The following is an 18,613-nucleotide window of genomic DNA, read 5'->3' as shown; positions in this document are numbered from 1 at the left end:
TCCCTGTCCTCCTTTTATTGGGAGCTGCTTTCTGCTTGTGTGATTTTAAAACAAGAACGCAGCTCTCTAAAAACATCCACCCGATACCCAAACGGAAAGCCATACAGTAAGCAGGGCTAGGAGAACCCAGGTAAGGAGAGGAGAAGGAAACACCTGGGGATGTGGCAAGGGGGGCAAAGCCCCTGGGCTGGGAGGGAAGCAGAGAGCCGTGCATTTTCTCCCGGCAGGGAATTGCCTCTCTTCCCCCTCCCAGCCAGCCCTGGCTGTGCAAAGCAGCGCCTGAAACCCCTCCCCTCTTCGCTTTCATCCCGCCACCCTTCCCTTTGCTGCTCATTCAGAACAGATAATGCTCCCTATCACATGCGGTCCTCTCCCTCCCCTCTGCCCCAGCCCTTTAAAAAGCTTTCTACCGCCAAGAATTCCTCTGACTGGGAGAGAGCAGGAGCAGAGCTAGGCAAGCGTCTGGCAGGCACCAGTAGCCCTGCGGCGGTGGAGGGTGAGGGTTTGGGCACCCGAGGAGATCAGGGGGACCCGGGGGCGTGGGCAGGGACAGCTTCAGCACCACGTAAATGTTTGCTACCAACAGGCAGAGGGAAGAGGGGAAGAGACAGCCCAGGGATCAGAAGACGACCCCAGCTCTCTGGTGATGGCATGGATCTCACACTTCTCCAGCAGCTCTTCTGCCCACCTCCGAGTCCTGTCACCCTCCGGTGCCCCCGAAGTGCCAAGGCACAGCATTGATGCTCAACTGCTCTTAGCAAGTAAGTTGCCTAATTTTGTTTGTTTTTCCAGTTCACTCATTTTCTTCTCTGGTTGCAAAGGATCAGGAGCCTGGAATGCAGGAGGACGAGCAGCTGAACCTCTTGGTCAGCTAAACACCAGGTTTCTATGGCCAAACCTGCCAGGTTGCAAGCTACAGATCTGCTGTTGGCCAGCTCACCAGCTCTAGGGAACTCCTTGGGAAGCCAGGGATTATTAGGTGCTGATCTTGGGCAAAAGCACTGTCAGACCTTGTAAAGATGTTGTGAGTAAAAGACATTTAAAAATTATGAACTGCTCCTGTACTAAGTTAGTGGAGATCACTGGAATAAAATGGGCAGGGGTAGACTGATCAGGAAGCAGCCCTAAAATGTGTGGAGTGACTCCATAATATGGAATTCTTTCACCATTAGGATATTTATGAGTCAGCTTATGGTTTGAAGAGCCCTTGCTAACTTCATACAGCATAACTCTCATTTGGTTTTGACCTGAGAGTTTCAGATTAGAGAACTGGCAGAAACTGTTCCTGTCCCAGAGAGCTTACTGTCTGACTTGAGAGGCTTCTGTAAGCAAGCAGGTCCTTCTTCCTGCACCCTTTTAAGTAGACAACTGCCTTGGACTTGGAGTAGCTCAGAGAGAAACAAAAGTGGCATCTCTGAATAGTTTTCTAATCAGTTCAAGCAACTCCTGTTGTATGTGGGAGGTTCTGTTGGGAGAGTTATTTCACTTCTAGGGTTTGATTCTTTCCCCCAGTGTTCCTACTCAGTTGGAGATAAAGGACCAGGATGATTTCTGATTCCCATGAGAGAAAGTTCTCCATCTCTGGAAGGTTCCAGCTCAGTTATTTACGGACTGAAAAAGGCAAACAGAGTTTTGAGTCATGTTCTGAGACAAATCTCCAGACTCCATATATGAGAGTCACCCACTTTCTATTCATCATGAGGTCAGGGGGGTCATTTGAGCATTTGGGGTGAGCATTGGCACATAACCAGTAACTTGGTATTAGATGGTTCAGTTTGTCTCCCTGTGACACATCTTCTCTTGTCTGTCCAGTGAGTTCAATAGCACTGTTGAATGTTTTGGGGCAGAAAGCTTGCTTTTGGTCTGTTTGCCTTTGGTCTGTTTGGATGCAAGTTACAGGAGAAACACAAAGTGGTATCAACATACTTCAGTTTTTATTTTAATTTTTTTTTTGAGCCAGCTGTGGGTTACATAGTGCTTCATAGTGGTAAAATAGCTCAACACTGGAGAACAGGAACATCAGTGCTCCTGGGCAGGATTTTCTCTTAGAATTGGGGTTCTGCTTTCCCCACTACTCAGTGGAGACACAGTAACAGGAGAAACAGGAGTCTTGCTAGGACAAAAGTGTTTTTTTTAATTTGTTCAGTTGTGTTGGTTGAAAGATGATGGTCAAATTTTCAATGACACCAGAAGGTCCCCCTAAAAATAGTCTGGGGCAAAAGGACAGAGAGGCTGCAGAGTGCCTCGGGCAGAGTCACTTCCTTGGAGGTGGGAAGGATCAGATTGGTTTCTTTTCAGACTTTTCTGGTTGGTAAAGAAAATATCATGTAACCATTCAAAAGTAATAAAAACACTGAAGAGCATAATATTGTGATTGCAGCCTTTGCACAGAGGCTTTTTATGCTCATCTTCTTTAATTCAATGAACTGGAAGGTGATGGACTGAAAGCTCCATGGATTATTCTCCAATCCACCCCGTGCATTTGAACTCTGATTTATCAGGTAGAGATACCCCTTATCTTGTGGAACTCCATGTTCCCCATCCCTTGTTCTATAATAAATTGTTACAGCCTGTGCACTGGGGTTGGTATGATGGCTCATAAGGCATTTTCTAGTTTTCAGCCTTTTCTGGAGAAAAAAAACAAGCATAACCCCAGTCTCTGGTCTCATTGCAATTTAGCTTCTCCACTCTTTCCTGCATTGGTCTGAAGTCAGTATATTTAATTCAGCTGCAAACTTGTGTTACATGTGGGATTTTTTATGTTTTAATCCATAGTTAGGGGGGAAAAAATCTCCTTGAAGCCTGTAGCTACTTGATAGAACAGAAACACAAGTACTTGGCATTAGAAATCATCTTGCTGGGTTATTCGTGCTGATGAATTGGGTTTTTTAGGGTTTTCAGAGTAATCTTTAGACACACCTGAGGCAACCTGTGTTAGCTACTGCTGGATTGGTGGAAGGGAAGAAGCAGAGTGCAGGGATTACAGGCACTCATTTAGGCTCTTGGAAATTGGGTTTAGCTGCTTGCCCTGCCACAGACTCCCAGCGAGGGTGTGGAGGAAGCAATTGTCTTTGTGACTTCACTTCTCTGTCTTGAAATGGGACACAGAGCACTTGCTAGTTCCACAGATGTTGACAAATGATTATATGAAATTTTAGAGGATGCCTGAGTTGAACACTGTGAAACATTTGGATACTCTGGGAATGGGGGGGCACACTGCTTCCTCACAACTGGCAGTGAAAGGGCTCAGGGAAATCAGAACTGTGGTTATCCAACATTGCTAGGAAGAGTGTAGATTGGGAGGTAATTAGCAGATAAGAGCAAAGTGCAGATGTCTATAAGCTGTTTTTTCTTTTTGTCATATTAGCTTCCTACCCAGGGACATTTTCTTACAAGGTATTTTCTTTTGAGGGACTGAACACCCCCTGTTTTGCCATTTCTGAGTTCATTAAACTCTGAACAGACAGGCAGCCATCCAGCAAGCACAAAGTCACCCTGCTGCTTCAGTAGCTTCCCAGTGAAGCAGCAGTCACCCAGGTTTGTGTATAGGTGGGTGGGTTTCTCCTCCAGCCCCAGAGGAGCTCCCTTGTGAAATCCTGCCTGTCAGCATGTTAAAAAAGCAGCAGCTTAATGAGAGCTCAAAGAGGAAATGAGAGGCATCTTCTTACTTCAGTGCTGAGTAAGGTTACACTTTGAGAAGCAATTATTTGGATGGAAGGAGCTTCTAAACCACCTTTCTTAGTGAAGTGTGCCACAGGTCTCCCTTCTTGTGCAGTTTCCTTAAATGTTTTGCCTTGTTTTTGAATAGCTTAACTCTTTTGCATCAGTTCTTCTGCATCATTCCCTCCATGCATTTTTTAAAGAGGCAGCCACTACCATCTCTGCTAATAAGTCAGAAACCTGAAAGATGGCATGATTTGCTCAAAATCTTCCTGCCTTTCTTTGTCTTGCATGCAGATGTGTGCCTCAAAAGGTAATCTCTTGTTGACTGTTGAGTCTCAGTCCCACACAGGCAATAAATAAAAGGATAGAAGGAAAGGTTCCTTTCTCAGGAAAATTAAGGCCCCACCTGTCAGTCAGCACCTATCTAATAGCCATTTATCTTCAGATTTTCAAAGGCCATCTTCTCCTAATATTTCTTCTTCAGCTTTCCATTAGCTCTCAGGGTGCAGAGATCAATGCTTTTCTTCTCTTTGGGTGCTACTGCTTTAATTTGCTCTACCAACTTTCCCATGGTGCTGGTGTCTGGTAATCAAGAATTTCATTCTCTTGCAGTAGTGTAACTCAAGGGAAAATATGTTCCCCCTGAGGAATCTGCACAGTAACCTAGGCTCTGTTTTATGGGGTGTGGGTCAACAGGCAGCAAAGGAACCAGGTGAAGTTTTTCAGTAATGATCTGTTCAGTATTTACTGATGTATTGATCACTTGATAAGTAGTGTCAGACTCTGGTTGGGAAAAGAGGAGACAGAATTAAGTAAAATCCTGATTTGGGAAGGTTTACTAGAGAACAGTTACTCATTTATTCTCAAAATGCAATAAGATATGGACATCAGGTTTAAACAACAAAAAATGTTTTTTTATTTATGCAAACTTGATGACAAATTCATGTCTTCAGACTCTTCCTGCCTGCTAGTTTAGACCTCTCCAGAAGCAAATCCTATCCCTGCTGAAACTTGCATTTACTTAAGCAAGGTCAGCGATTATTTAAATAGAAAAAGTAACCACAGTCAGCAGGGGAAAAAAGTTTTCTGCAGAGTTTTCTTTCCTTACCTTCTGTGATGTCTTCAGCAAATTTTTATCTTGAAGTCTTGGAGCTATCAGGACGTACATCAGCTGTGTCAGACAGGGCTTGTAGATAGCCCTGCAAAACAATGCCTCCTGAAGCCACCTTGCTAACCCCAGCTTGACTCTTCCTCAGCAAATCTGAGAGCCCTAAATATTGCCACCTGCTCTGAGTCTGTCATCTGGGCAAAAGCTGAGCAGCCTCTGATAAAAAGCCTCTTCACAAGGTTGATAATACATTGACTCACAGCTCCCTTTGCAGTAGTATGTCCAAAAGGAAAGTAGCTTTGTACAAAAGTGACATTTTTATTATCCTGGCCTTGTTTAACCAAAGATGGTAAATGCCAATGAAACAGGATGGTGCATGTGAGGCAATTTCATCTCACCCATCTCTCTGCTGGAGGGAGCAGTGATTTATGAACTGAAGTCTGAATCTCTGTGAGATCCTTGCACGTAGTCACTGTTATGTGGAAAAGCTGTGGCTGCCTGCTTGCAGTGCCAGTGTCTCATGTGCTGAAGGAGTTAACCAAACCCTTACATGGCACATTGCTCCTTTTCTAGTATCTTGTCAATTATGCTAAAGTTTCCCAGAACACTTAAAATAATAAGGGAATTATAGCAGGTTTCCTGTAAGGTTCTTGTGTCTAGGATCTCACAGACTGTTCATATCCATTTCACAGATTTTACAGCCAGGCAATTAAGGCAGAGGGAAAGCAGTGATTTGCTCAGATTTAGAGGAAAAAATACTGAAATTATTTTGAAAAGAAAACTGACTAATCTTCAGACATCCAAACCTGTGCTGCAGCTGCTACCAAAATTATTCCTTTTCAAGAGCCTTCAAGGGCAAGATTCATCTGCTTAAGTGTTTTCAATAACCACGAACTGAGGTTACGTTTATACTACAGTGGGCAAATTTAAGATTAAATATTCACAGAAATTTTAATGCCATTGAGGCTCTCAGTAAAGTTCATATACAGCAGGAATTTCTCTGCTTTACTGGACCACTTGTAAGGTGTTCTGAAGGTTTCCAGAAATATTTCTCTTGACCTATTGTTAAAGATCAGTAGCATTAGGAAAGTGATGTTGCCAGTCCCTGGAGTGTTTAAGTTAAAGCAGGTTTCCCTATACTTTCATTAATGGGCAGTCCCTTTAGCCTGCTCTACCAGAGTGATATTTCCAGGGATTTAGGCTTTTTGATTGTTTTTATTCTATTCTGCTCTTTTTAATATGTTTCAAGATCCTTGTGGTCTCTTTGGTATGAATCTAAAATAGATAAATGTCTAGAAATTGATTGTTCTCTTTTACATAGTGACAGTATAAGTGAAACAGCTTCCAATGTAACTTTTGTAACAAAATTATCTTTTAAAATAATTCTTTTTAAGTTGCAAACATGTAGCAGTTGCCTGGTTTTACATTTCTACATTAAGATTGTTCAAAACCTTTTTAGTTCAAATGGTGTAATTTTAGACCAACAAAACAATGCAAGCAAAGATCAAAAGTAATTCAATAGGAAGGTATAGAGGTTCTTCTCCCTATCTAATTCTCTTTAAGTCAGTGGATGGAAGTCTTCTTTCCCTATTAAAGAGAGGGGAAAAAAGTGTGATAATTCTGACTTGCACTGCCCATGTTATTTCTCACCTTGCCAAGTGAGAGTCAAAATGTACCCTTACAGTTTGACAGCATCTTGCAGGCCCTGCCCCCATGAGAATAGACATGGACCATAAGGCAGCAGAGAGCCAGACCAATGGTCCAGGAGATTTGAATTTGCAACTAGAAGTGTAAAAATGACTGAACATAAATCTAAATATGCCATGGGCCAGGTCTCAGGAGTCCTGCAGTTAGAACTGAAAGAATTAGAGGTGCTGATTCATATTCTGCCCAAACCTTTGATGTTGCTGCTTGAGGAAGGGAACAGCACAGTGCTGGGGTTATTTGTCCCATGCCCAGGATCATCTGCACTGGGGCTAAACATCCCAGCACCATGAATTCCTGTTATTTACCCATTCCTGGGGCTGCACTGGCTCAGCCCTTGGCCAAAACCTTCAAATCAGGCAAATTTGCCAGCCCAGTGCTGTGGACAGATGGCCGGGCTCCCTGGTGAACAGAGCCAGCGGGTATGGTTCCAGCAACAGGCTCTGGCTGCTTTGCTGGAGTAATGATTTATGGTGACTTGTACAAGGGCTAAGAGTAATTTTTTGCTGTTAACCAGACTTGGCTACAGCAAAATGGAAGTGGAAATTTGTTGCTTCATTTATTCATCCTGCCTCTGCTTCCTTTCCACCCACCCTTTCTGCTTTTTAATACCGAAAAGATGAAGCTACTTTGCTCAATCTTAAAATTGTCTTTCCCAAGATACTCTTAATTGTATCTCTACACCTTTTCTCGTTCACAGACGCATAAGAAGATTAAAGATAGAGGGAGCAGTAATAGATTTAGTTAGGTTTTAATAGGATTTGCAGAGGACAATGCAGAGAACGAACGCCATAGAGAATATTGTTACTCTATCTTTGATATCCCTAAGGCTTCTTAGGTAGTTTTTCACAGAGGTTTTGTCTGTGCCCTGCATTCAGAGTCTCATTTTTCAAAAGAGCACTTGCTGTTTTTTTTTAAAGGAGTATGTAATCATCTGGGTAAACAGGATGTTTCATTATAACCTGAAAAAATCATTGCAGCCATCATTTTGTGTTGTTTATTTGTGTCTTGTTAAGCATAGTTTTGCATGTCAACAGTGGGCTTTTCAATAGCTGTTACCTTTCCAACTGTCTCTGGTGGTTTTGTCTAATGTCAGATGAAGTAGAGGGGTGGGTTCCAATTCCTGATGAACAGTAGGCCTGGATTCATCACACCTTCAGACACAGAATTCAAGGTGTTAAATTAAAAGTCTATTTCATATTTGGAGCCCAGGTTCCCAGAAAAATTTCTGGAGGTGGTGAGTGCATCCAGAAGGTGATTCAGCACACTTGGAATCTGAATTATCCCTGGTGGTGCTTTCTCTGCTGAACGTAAGGGAAACCTTCATGCATTATTTAGACTTCTGAGAGATTTAGGTACCCAGCAGTGCTCAGTGTTTTCTGTTAATTTCTAAGGTTTCTCTTGGTATGCACCCAAACCCTGAGGCACCAAAAACTTCCACTCCCTCTATGTTGATGTATTTTATTTCTAGTTGTGAGCTCAAGCAAACTTTAGATATAGAAAAATCTGAGGACCAAAAAAAATCAACAAAACCAAAAAACCATAACAAGGCTTCCTTATCTCATGATTCCCCAACTGTGTTCATCACTGTGTTTTCTAAGGTTCCAGCAGTGCATTAAGCAAAGTCACTGGCAGCTGGTTCATGCTTGAAGAGACTGTATCTTATGAATCAGGATTTAACATCCAGTTCAATGCAACATTATATTTAGCAAGTGGCTTTTGTGAGAGAAGCACTGAAGCCTTTCAAAGCATTTCCCAAAACAATGCCTGGAGGAAAGGCATGGTCCTAGCAAAAAGCTTTCCTGATGTAGAATCAGCCTGCATCTGGCCCTGTACCAGCATGGGGCAAGGTTTGTCAGTGTTTGTGTTCTGCTCTGTCAAAATGGTTCATAAAATAAAGTGAAATGGCTTCTGCCTCAGCATTTTTTTTCCTCCTGTCTCAAGCTTTATTTCCTTGTCCTCCCACAGCCCAGCCATGGCCGGAGATTCTCGGATCTTCATGAACCAGGACATGGACATCGGAGTTACCTCCCGAGAGCCTAAGAAGATTCCCAAGCAGGCTCGGGATGATGTCCCCATTGCCACTGACAGGACCCGCCTCATCTCAGCAGAAGGGGGCAAGAAGCCACGCCAGAGGTACATGGAGAAAAGTGGCAAGTGCAACGTGCACCACGGCAACGTCCAGGAGACCTACAGGTACCTCAGTGACCTCTTCACCACTCTGGTGGACCTCAAGTGGCGTTTTAATCTTCTTGTCTTCACTATGGTCTATACCATCACTTGGTTGTTTTTTGGGTTCATATGGTGGCTCATTGCCTATATCCGGGGAGACCTGGACCACCTTGAAGACGAGAACTGGATCCCCTGTGTTGAAAATCTCAGTGGATTTGTTTCTGCATTTCTGTTTTCTATCGAGACTGAGACAACGATCGGGTATGGCTACAGGGTCATCACGGAGAAGTGCCCGGAAGGCATCATCCTGCTCCTGATCCAGGCTATCCTGGGCTCCATTGTGAATGCCTTCATGGTGGGATGCATGTTTGTCAAGATCAGCCAACCAAAGAAGAGGGCTGAAACCCTCATGTTTTCTAACAACGCAGTGATTTCCATGAGGGATGAGAAGCTCTGTCTCATGTTCCGTGTGGGAGACCTCCGCAATTCCCACATTGTCGAGGCTTCCATTAGAGCCAAACTGATTAAGTCCAAACAGACCAAAGAAGGAGAGTTTATCCCTTTGAACCAAACAGACATCAACGTAGGATTTGACACTGGAGATGACAGATTGTTCCTGGTGTCACCTCTTATCATCTCGCATGAAATCAATGAGAAAAGCCCCTTCTGGGAGATGTCCCGCACCCAGCTGGAGAAGGAGGAGTTTGAAATTGTGGTCATCCTGGAAGGAATGGTGGAAGCAACAGGTAAGGACTTAGCAAAAAGCTGCACAATTTTGAGGGGGGAAGGGGAAAAATGGAGGGCACTTTGGCATCGATTTTACTGTTTGGCAGGGTTTTGATGTCAGTGTCACCTGGACTGAGAAAATGGTGGGATTTGTCCTTCTCTTGTGTCTGATTCAGGTGATGTGTTGTGGTTTGAGATAGGCAGCAACTAAAAGCTGGGTTGTTTGGCTCGTGTTGGAGGGTTGCACAACCAAAGGGGCTAGACGAGAAGCTATCCATAGTCCACAGAATTGATCCATGGGAAAAAAGGATGGGCTCAAAGAATTAATGAAATCTCTCCTCTGTGATCAAAATTGATGATGCAAATCTTTTTCCATTTCTCCTCTGTATTAAAAATTGGCTGTAACTGTGCTGATTGAGGTATTGCTATAGTGCTGCTTTTTAATGGATGCTATGAAGTGCCCAAGTATAACTACATCCCATAAACCAGCACGTGCTGGAACTGAATGACTTGCACATGATGCAGGACATGGATTTTCAAAAGGAGCTCAAAGAGGAAAAATACAGAAGCTGGATTTGTGACTCTTGGAAGCCAGCAGCTGTTAAACAGTGTGAACCAATTCTGTGTAATGAGTAGAGTAGGAGATCTACTCAGCTGATTCCCAGCTTCCTCCTATTGGTGTATTTGAGCCAGGCCATGAAAGAAGCCTATTCCATATGTAACAAATCTGGAAAAGTTGCGTGCCTCAGCTTTCCAAGGTGTAGCAAAGGGAGCTGGCAGTGTGCCTCTCCAAATGGGAGGATGGTTTGCCACAGAGACCTCCAGGCTCCTTCCCAGAGGTGGGATGCTGTGAGGAGGAGGCTTTTACGCTAGAATCTCCCCAAAAAGACATGGTACCACAGAGTCATTTCACCACATGCAACTAATTCGTTTCTTTTAGGCTTTGAAGGAGGAGCTGGCAGGCTCTGTCTGCTGTGCTTTGAGCACAGCAAGTGTGCTTAAGCACCCTGAGATGCTGATGCTTCCTTCAGGCAGGCTGTTGGAATCTGGAGTTGGCAGCATGCCTTGGTCAAGTCAGGGCCTTTACAGGGAACAGGGTTACAGGCAGCACTGTGGAGAGAATTGTTATCTAGAGATGAGAGATACAGAAAGGCTTTTATAAGTAGTTTTGCCCTTTTTTCTTTAAGGATTTTAGTTATGAGACATCTCTGTAAAAACTCAAGGTTTTTTTCTTCTGGTGGTGTCTGGGGTTTTTTCCCATCTTGATGAGGTGCAGGTTCTCTCTGCAACACCAGTGAGGGTTTTTGGCGTGGTGACTACTCAGTGGTATCAGCACTCTCTCACAGATTCTGGCCCTTGCCTACTATTAATATTCTCCTCTTCTTGACATCTGCCCTTGTTAGTCTGCCAACATCCACATGGAAGGGGAATGAGTCTCTGAAATTCCTGCATCCCAGACCTTTGCTCTTAAGACCACTCTTCAGAGAGGTAATTCAGTTTTCCAACACCTCCCGTTAGTCACCAGTCAGCAATAGCTGATTTTTCCAAACAGAGCTGCTGGGAGGTTATGTCAGCCTGCACCCTACCTGCATTGGAATTCATTTGGCAAATACTCTTTCTCAGCAATCACAGAGCTGTGGCAAAAGGAAGGAGTGGGTGAAAAAGGCTATCGAAGGCAATGATTTGTAATGGATGGCAGCTTATTTTGTAGCCTAAACATTTACTAGATACTAGAACCTCCTCATCTGAGCATGAAAAGCAGTCCCTTGGTTGTCCAAAGCCTGTTTTCTCATCACACAGTGATACTGCCATGTTCTGTTTGAACACCCACTGCACTGCCTTCCTCTTACAAGGCTCAGCCCCTGCTAGGTGTATGAAAGGAAATCATTACCAATACCAACCCCAAAATTAAAAGCATAGGAATAATATTGCTTTACAAATGGGCTCCTTTCCCTGAGGGATTGCACAGACCAGTGTGTAATGACATTAAGGATCATACATCTGTGGAAATGAATTATCCTGGTCTTGGAAAACAGGTTGTCAGATTCCAAAACTGAAGCTAGAAGAGCCAGTTTGCATTGAACTTAGAACAGAGTGGAGCTCAGATGATGCTGTGAGATGCTTTTCTGAGTGACATATGGTATCTGGCAGGGTGGTATTTTGCCACAGTGAGTGCCTTGGAGGAGCACGGTGTCTGTGCTTTCTGCTTTGTCCTCACACTTTCTAATATTGATAAAACAGTTTGGGGGAAGTTAATCCCTACCTCCATATCTTAAAATTTGCTCCAAGCAAATTCTTTATGTTCTTTCCTTCCTAACATATTGTTCCAGCCCCATCTGCTTTTGGGAATGGTGCAATTTATTTCCAGTCTGACTTCTATTAAATCATGACACCGCTTCAACCTGGTTAGGTTCAGGGCAGGATAAAAATGTAGCAGACCATTTGTTCCCTTAGTAACCCCTATGAAAAATTTGGAACAACCACCACAGCATGAGAGGGAGATCTGGTCAGAGTCCAGAGCTCTGCTCAGGGTGCACAAGAGGCCAGCACGTCCTGCCTGCTGCCTCAGAGGTGCTGCAGCTCTGTGTTTGTTGGAAGGAGAAAAAATGGATGGAAAATTATTCCGTCTTTACAGACCATGCATGCATCCTGTGTGGCAGGGAACAGACAGCTGTATTTTTCTGTAAGGTATTTTGAAAGCAGGTCAAAATGGCCATTGTCAGAGTACAAATGACTAAAGAAAGTTAAGAGCCTTGCCTAGGTGTGGTTTTCACTGAAGGATTGGGGACAGCAATTCTGTATTTCTGGTAGCTTTAACCAGCTACACAGACAGTACAGATGTAATATCTTGTCTTCTCTCAAACAAGTGACTCTTCTTACTGACATTTAAGTTTAATCCTGATCTGGTGGAAAGCAAAGATGGTAAATAGTTACAAATGAAAAGTGTAGAATAAATTCAGAAGAGCTGAAACACTGGATTGTTTTTGCAAAAGGAAATGCTGTGGTTGAAAACAATGTTTTTGCTTTCTAGCTGAATTGAATTTCCTAAACACTTCAAGTTGTTTGTTTTACAAAGTGAAACGTTGTGGTTTAAAACCATGTTTTTGTTTTCAAGTTGACTTGCTTTTAGAAAGGATAAATAACAAGATACAGGGACAGCAACACACAAGAAGTTTACTAGCTAGCCTGAAATGCAATGGGTTTCTTTTGCTGGGAAAACCCCACAAACCACCAATTCCATGACTCCAGTGAGAGCTCTCAGGCCCCCAGTGGTCCTCACCCTGCAGCCCCCCACACGGAGCTTCCCAAGCAGTGTCTTAGGATGTGGCTGCAGGAGAGGTTGATAAACACCAAAGGGAGTCTTAAGTTTCCAGGCAGATCTGTTGTGATGTGAGTGAAATGATCACTTTAAAGACAAAATCAATATAGATGACAAGTGTTCTGACTTCCGTGCAGCAGCATCACTCCCAGGGCTGCCTTAATGCATGGCTCTCACAGATTACTTTAGGGAATTAATTCTCTTTTGCCTTATCTGGAAGGGACACTTGTCAAGATCAGCAGGCCACATTTGACTTGCATTAAAAGGGAAGAAAGTGAAGGTGGAAAACCTTTTTGCAAAGTGAATATATATTCCCTTTCACTGCCTTTCCTACCATGGCACCAAAAAAATCAGAGCTGTTGACAGAAGAGGTCTGGGCTGTTGTTGGCCAAACCTCTTAGCCTTACCTTCCTGATTCTGAACTTAACAGAGGGTATAAAGCAAGGCTGCTGGAACAGAAAAGATAATTGAGCCACCATTACAGAGGACATAGTACAATTTCCAGGCTGTAAATATAGGATAAAATAGAAGTTAAGAATGATTTTCGTGGGAGAACAAAGGAAGGGTGAAATTACTAACTGGAGTTTTCATGCGTTCATTGTCTGGTTTGGGTTGTCTTGTTTGTTTTGCATTTTGCATATAAATAAGTTTTCTGCAAGAAGGCCCTTGCAGAACTGTTACAGAAACTGCTTATATAATTAGAGGGAAGAGGGAGCCGTCTCAAGTCATTCCTTTCAGGAGCTGAATTGCCCTCCAGAGGTGGAGGTTGGCAAGCTCCTCAGCTTAGGTGCCTCTGCAGTCACTATAAATCCCTCTGTGAGGGGCCTAAAGTTACATGGCATGAACTTGGTGCTCAGGTCCTGCCCGGTAGAGACATGACACTTGAATCCCAAATATCTACTTCATAAGGTTTTGTTTCATTTTTTCTTGGGTTTTTTCCCCCCGTCTCCAGTGCCTGCGAGCTTTTGAATGCCAGGAGAGCATTCAGATAAATTAAAATCCTATTACTCTCCTCTAGCACAAAAATCAAAGTGAATCAAGCCCAGACATGTTGTTCTCTAAAGGAGACAAGCACAAATAATTGGAGGACCATGCTCCTACTTTCTAATGTTCCTTTTCAAGTTGGAACAATATTGACTTTTTCGAGGTTACAGTGTTCTTTGCTCTAATTAACGCAAAGGGACTAATAAATCTTGGAACTCTCCAAATGCTGCTGCCAATCTAAAGACATGTATTGCTTAATTAGAGTGAGAGAGGGTAAAATTTTCATAACTCCTCCTTACCTTCCTAACTTCCATCAGTGTCACTAAACCTCTGAGTCCCCTGGCTCTTTCTCCAGTAGCCTAAGTGGGGGGCAGCTGAAGGAGCAGAGTGTGTGTGATGCAGTTTTATGTGCATCCAGTCCAAGGGGAAAAGTCACCCTGCGTACACCAGTGCATGAAAACAAGGGCAGAGGAATGAAATCACTTCCAGCAATAGCTGTGTCTGAACTGCAGCAAGAGCCTAGCAAATATGGCTAACACAGAGTCAGCATCCACATGACATTTTGCCAGCAGATAATCACTGAGCTCTGTGGCATTTAAATGAGGAGAGTTAATTTTAGGCTGATGAAAAATGTTTTCTTGACAGCCCCAGGGGTTGGGATATCTCTGCCCACTGAGAAAGTCCAGGCCATGCAGCAGTACTGAAAGATTGGACCGTGGTGGTGATGTGCTGTGAAGCCCGTGGCAATTTCTGGGGTTAGAGGATCATGCTCTGTGCTCCTCATACCCCTGCCCTCTCCTCTAAACCTCCTGGTACAGGGCTGGCTGTGACTCTGTGCTTGGTGAGAAACATCCTCCTGCTGGAGAGAGGTGGCTGGTTCATCTCTGGCTGACCAAAGAGCTGCAAAAGCAGTGAGGTTTGGGCTGTGATAATGAAGTTTGATTGTAACTGGTAACCTAAGGGTAGAGGAGAGCTGGAGATGAGGAGCAGTCACCAGGGCTCCTGGCAGTGTGGCAGAGCCAGGAGGGGCTGCTCCAGTTGCATAATGAGTGGCACTGCCAGCACTGAGCCCTTCTGAGCTCTGCAGCTCCCATTGAGTGCACTGCAGAGAAGCCAGGCTCCTTCTGAGCAAGCCTTCAAAGAACTGCTTTTTGTCAGCACCTATTGCCATTCCTTTGTCTTTGATAAAATGCAAGCTGCTTGATCCCAGTCGATTGTGATGACAGAAAAGTGCCTCATTGGTAGAGTTTCCTGACAGTTATTTTACACACCAGCCTTTCCTCGGTGACTCTCTCTGTTCTCAAATGTAATGAAACACCTGACTTAATGCACAGAGCAATATATTTTGCATCTTTTCATCTGCTGGAAACCAGAAGCAAGCTGTTCAGGAAGGCATCCCTGGCTGCCTTAAACAGGAACATACACAAACTCTGTTATTGATCCTGTGATGTAGGGACTCCAGCCAGCAGACAACAATCTACTTCTTAGGATTCTGCTATAATGAAATTATCATTAAAACTCTGTGAAATGTTTATTGCAGAACTTGAAACCAGGAGACAGTCTTCTGGTCTCCAGCTTTCTAAAAAGACTGGAACTGGCTCCAGTTTTATTGCAAATTTGGTGCATCTGCTCATAACTTTGTACCAACCTTTTTTCTGGTTTCAATTAAAATTGAGTTTTGTTTGCAACTGAAAACTTAAGCTGCTGAATTAAGAGACAAAAGGCTGTAACTAGCCCTTGAGAGCCAAGGATTTCACATATTTCATATTTTTCACAATTGACAGATTGTACAAATTTATAGTAAACATACTTTTTTGTTTTTAAAACAGAATGTTTAGGAGAAAATTAAATTTGTAATGGCCTTATTATCCAGAAATGACAATACACTTGAAAAAATAAAAATCTCAATGACTTTATTTGAAAGCAAGTTTTGAACCACATCTACTTAGACTGACATAGGGGAAATCAAGATCCATTTTGGGCATGAAGCTTATTTAAATGAAATCCCCAAGTCCCCACATCCCACTTCTCTGTAACTGCACAGCACAGAGGGCACCACAGTGCATGTTCTGTGCAAGTGGAAAGCGGCTGCATCCGTGTGCTCTTAATAAAACCAAAGGTTTATTGTTTCCACACCTCTTCTGTCATCGTTTTGCAGTTACAGAGGCAATAATTAGCTGGGGACATTACGGATGCATTAATTAACCAGGCTGGAGAGCACAGGGCAGCTTGCAAAGCAGGCACTTTATGGAATTTGAAGCAGAGACAATGCTGCTGTTTACTGGGTGATGTAGGAGTTGCCAGGCAGTATGTCCCCACGCAATTAAAGCACCACTGCACATGTGCTAAAAAGGAATATGTGAATGGGATTATGGAGCAATTACAAGTTGTCTTATTGTGCTGGCTCTGTGTACCCCTGGGGTTACATAAAGCAGCTACTGCAGGAAGCTGGCAGCGTGCAGTATTTGGTTGCTGAAAGCTTTCTATTGTTCCTTCCTTAATTGAATACTTACAGCAGGAGATAACTATGACTGTGTCTCTGGAGCTCAGGTTCACTGTCAGGTACTCCCCCAGGGAAGGAGCTATTTCAGGCCCTTATTACAAGGCAGAGTTGCTTTAGGATACCTCAAGCCCTCATATTTATCAAGGACCCCCCCTACTTGGCCCTGGGGACACCTTTGTGGTACCTTGATGCAGCACTTGGCCCCCATGACTGAGGAGAGCAGGGTGGGTGATGCTGTAGTTGGTAGTGTCACCCGAAGGCTCCAGTCAGGAGTGGTCACCACGCTGTTTTTTACTTGTCAAGCAGAAGCTGATGGTTCCCTGAAAATACACTGTACCTCAACAGAGCCCCTCTGCAAGGCAAAACCACTCGGGGTAATTTTCCTCGCAGCCTCTGCAGTTCCAGGGTCCTTCTGGTCCAGGAAGCAGGAATGCTTGAGCACTGTGACTAACACTGTGTTTGTTCCTGCCCAGAAGCAAATACTCCTGCAGATCTTAATGAGGGGAAAAATTGGCTTTTCAGTCTCTGAAAGAGAACTGGAAATATCTCAAAGTGTTCCATGTGTCACTGTCCCTCTTTTTTTTCCCTTTCAAGGACCAGTCAGGCCTGTCTCTCACCCTGCCAAAGAGAACAGTGGGAGGATATTGGGAAGTCAGGTTTTCCAAATTTCATCAGAATTAATTCAAAAATCAGAAGATAATTAGGATAAACAGAAGACAAATATTTGGAAGAGTAATACACCTTAACAATGGCAGGTGATGCCAAGAGAATTAGTTAGCAATTATGCCAATACTGAACGTTTACCCCTGCTTTGTAAAGCTTCTCTTTAAACTTTTTTCAAAGTTAAAAACCCTTTGATCCTGGGGGCTGAGAAGCAGCCTAACAAATACCAGTTTCATATTGCTCACTCTTGATTCAGTCCCCAGTCTATTAATACATGGAATTTAGCATGCTTGTGAGCTCAGCTCTGTGATGTTGTAGGTTTTTGTTCTGCCAACCCAATACAGTTGGATTGAACTCCCCCAGAGGAATTTAAGAGCCAGCTTGCCATAGAAATTCCTGATTCCTGCATCTTTCAGACTGTGAGTCTTGGTGCCAGGCTCAGTGCAGGAGGGAGCTGCTGGTTCTGCTGCAGAAGAGGGAAGGGGCACAGGGCTGTGAGCATCAGGATCTGAGGTGCAGGGCCAGGGCTGGATGTTGTTCTGGCACCTTTCACCACAAGTGCTGTTAGTGTCAGCCACACAAGCAGCACCTCAGCAGAGCAATGTGAGGACAGAGAGGAGCTGCTTAGTGGGCCCAGACTTGAAAGCCTTAAGCAGGAGGTTGAGGAAGCAGTCAGAAGATTCGGCGCTGAATCCTTTGGGTGCTCAGCTTGTGCATGATTGAGGCTTTTGTGAGGATTATTAAGAGAAGACCTTTACTGTGTCCCAGAGCAATCAGGTATGGAGATAACATGAAAGTGCTTTTAAACGAAAGAAGTGGTTGGGTGAGCACGTAAGGAAGCTTTGCATTTAACATCCCTCTGTTTTTACCCAGGGATGACTTGCCAGGCTCGCAGCTCCTACATGGACACCGAGGTGCTGTGGGGACATCGCTTCACTCCTGTGCTCACCCTGGAGAAGGATTTTTATGAAGTTGACTATAACAGCTTCCATAGCACTTATGAAACCAACACTCCTGTGTGCTGTGCCAAAGAGCTGGCTGAGTCTCGCCGGGAGGGCCAGCTCCTCAGCCACCTCTCCAGTGCCACCCTCCTGAGTGGAGGCAGAGAAGCAGAGACACCAAAAGGGGAAGAAGAAGAAGAGGAAGAGGAAGAGAAAGGAGGCAGTGAGCCAGCAGGGCTGAATGGAGCCAACGGGACAGCAGGAGAGGGGAAGGAAGATCTGCCAGTATAACACATGAACTGCTGGACAGTAGCTACCCACATACCCCTCCTGGGAGACTGTGGCATGGCAAGGCAGGAACTGGCTTGGAGTCAGAGAGCTGAGGGTTGCCTCCAGGTCTCTGCTGCATGATTCTGGCGAGTCACTGCACAGCACTGTGCCTCAGTTTTCCTTCCCTTTCATCTGTACAGTGAGGTTCTGCACTTTGCACCCCTGTGCAAAGTATTTTGGTCTCCCAAGGCTCACTAAATAAGGTCACTGTTAAAACTGAAATTCCCACCACTGGTTGTTTCAAAATATGTTCATTGAATGCTCAGAACTCTTCCCCTTTAAGAGGGTGTTAAAAAAGTCTAGAATGTCCCATCTCAGTATGAAGAATGTGGTTTCATACCTTCACTTAACTTGTGAGTCAATGTATTGTAGACATTGTTACTGCTAAATTAAAAGATTAAAATAACCCTCTCTGGTATGTAGTAAAGTGTTTTGCCTTCATGGTTATTACAAAGAGATTTTCATGTTTTTTTCTAGGATCACAGTTTATTTCCCACAAA

At 44.0% G+C, this 18,613-nt stretch overlaps 1 protein-coding gene across 1 annotated transcript; it reads left to right on the top strand.

Annotated features, from left to right (window-relative positions):
- Positions 1-321: 321 nt before the first annotated feature.
- KCNJ5 (potassium inwardly rectifying channel subfamily J member 5) lies at positions 322-18,540 on the top strand. Its single transcript, XM_071768856.1, has 4 exons — positions 322-496; positions 587-761; positions 8,444-9,393; positions 17,716-18,540. Exons 3-4 carry the CDS (start codon positions 8,451-8,453, stop codon positions 18,072-18,074), a joined length of 1,302 nt encoding a protein of 433 aa, XP_071624957.1. The 5' UTR covers positions 322-496; positions 587-761; positions 8,444-8,450; the 3' UTR covers positions 18,075-18,540.
- Positions 18,541-18,613: the final 73 nt, after the last annotated feature.

This window comes from Heliangelus exortis, chromosome 26, assembly GCF_036169615.1.
Source record: "Heliangelus exortis chromosome 26, bHelExo1.hap1, whole genome shotgun sequence".
NCBI classification, from domain to species: domain Eukaryota; kingdom Metazoa; phylum Chordata; class Aves; order Apodiformes; family Trochilidae; genus Heliangelus; species Heliangelus exortis.
The sequence above is the reverse complement of the archived record's forward strand: the minus strand, read 5'-3'. Positions and strand labels throughout refer to the sequence as shown.

Excerpts from the sequence above, each read along its gene's own strand:
- KCNJ5 (XM_071768856.1), top strand. The coding sequence starts at position 8,451 with ATGGCCGGAGATTCTCGGATCTTCATGAACCAGGACATGGACATCGGA. Across the intron at positions 9,394-17,715 it reads AGGAATGGTGGAAGCAACAG|GGATGACTTGCCAGGCTCGC; the intron begins GTAAGGACTTAG and ends GTTTTTACCCAG.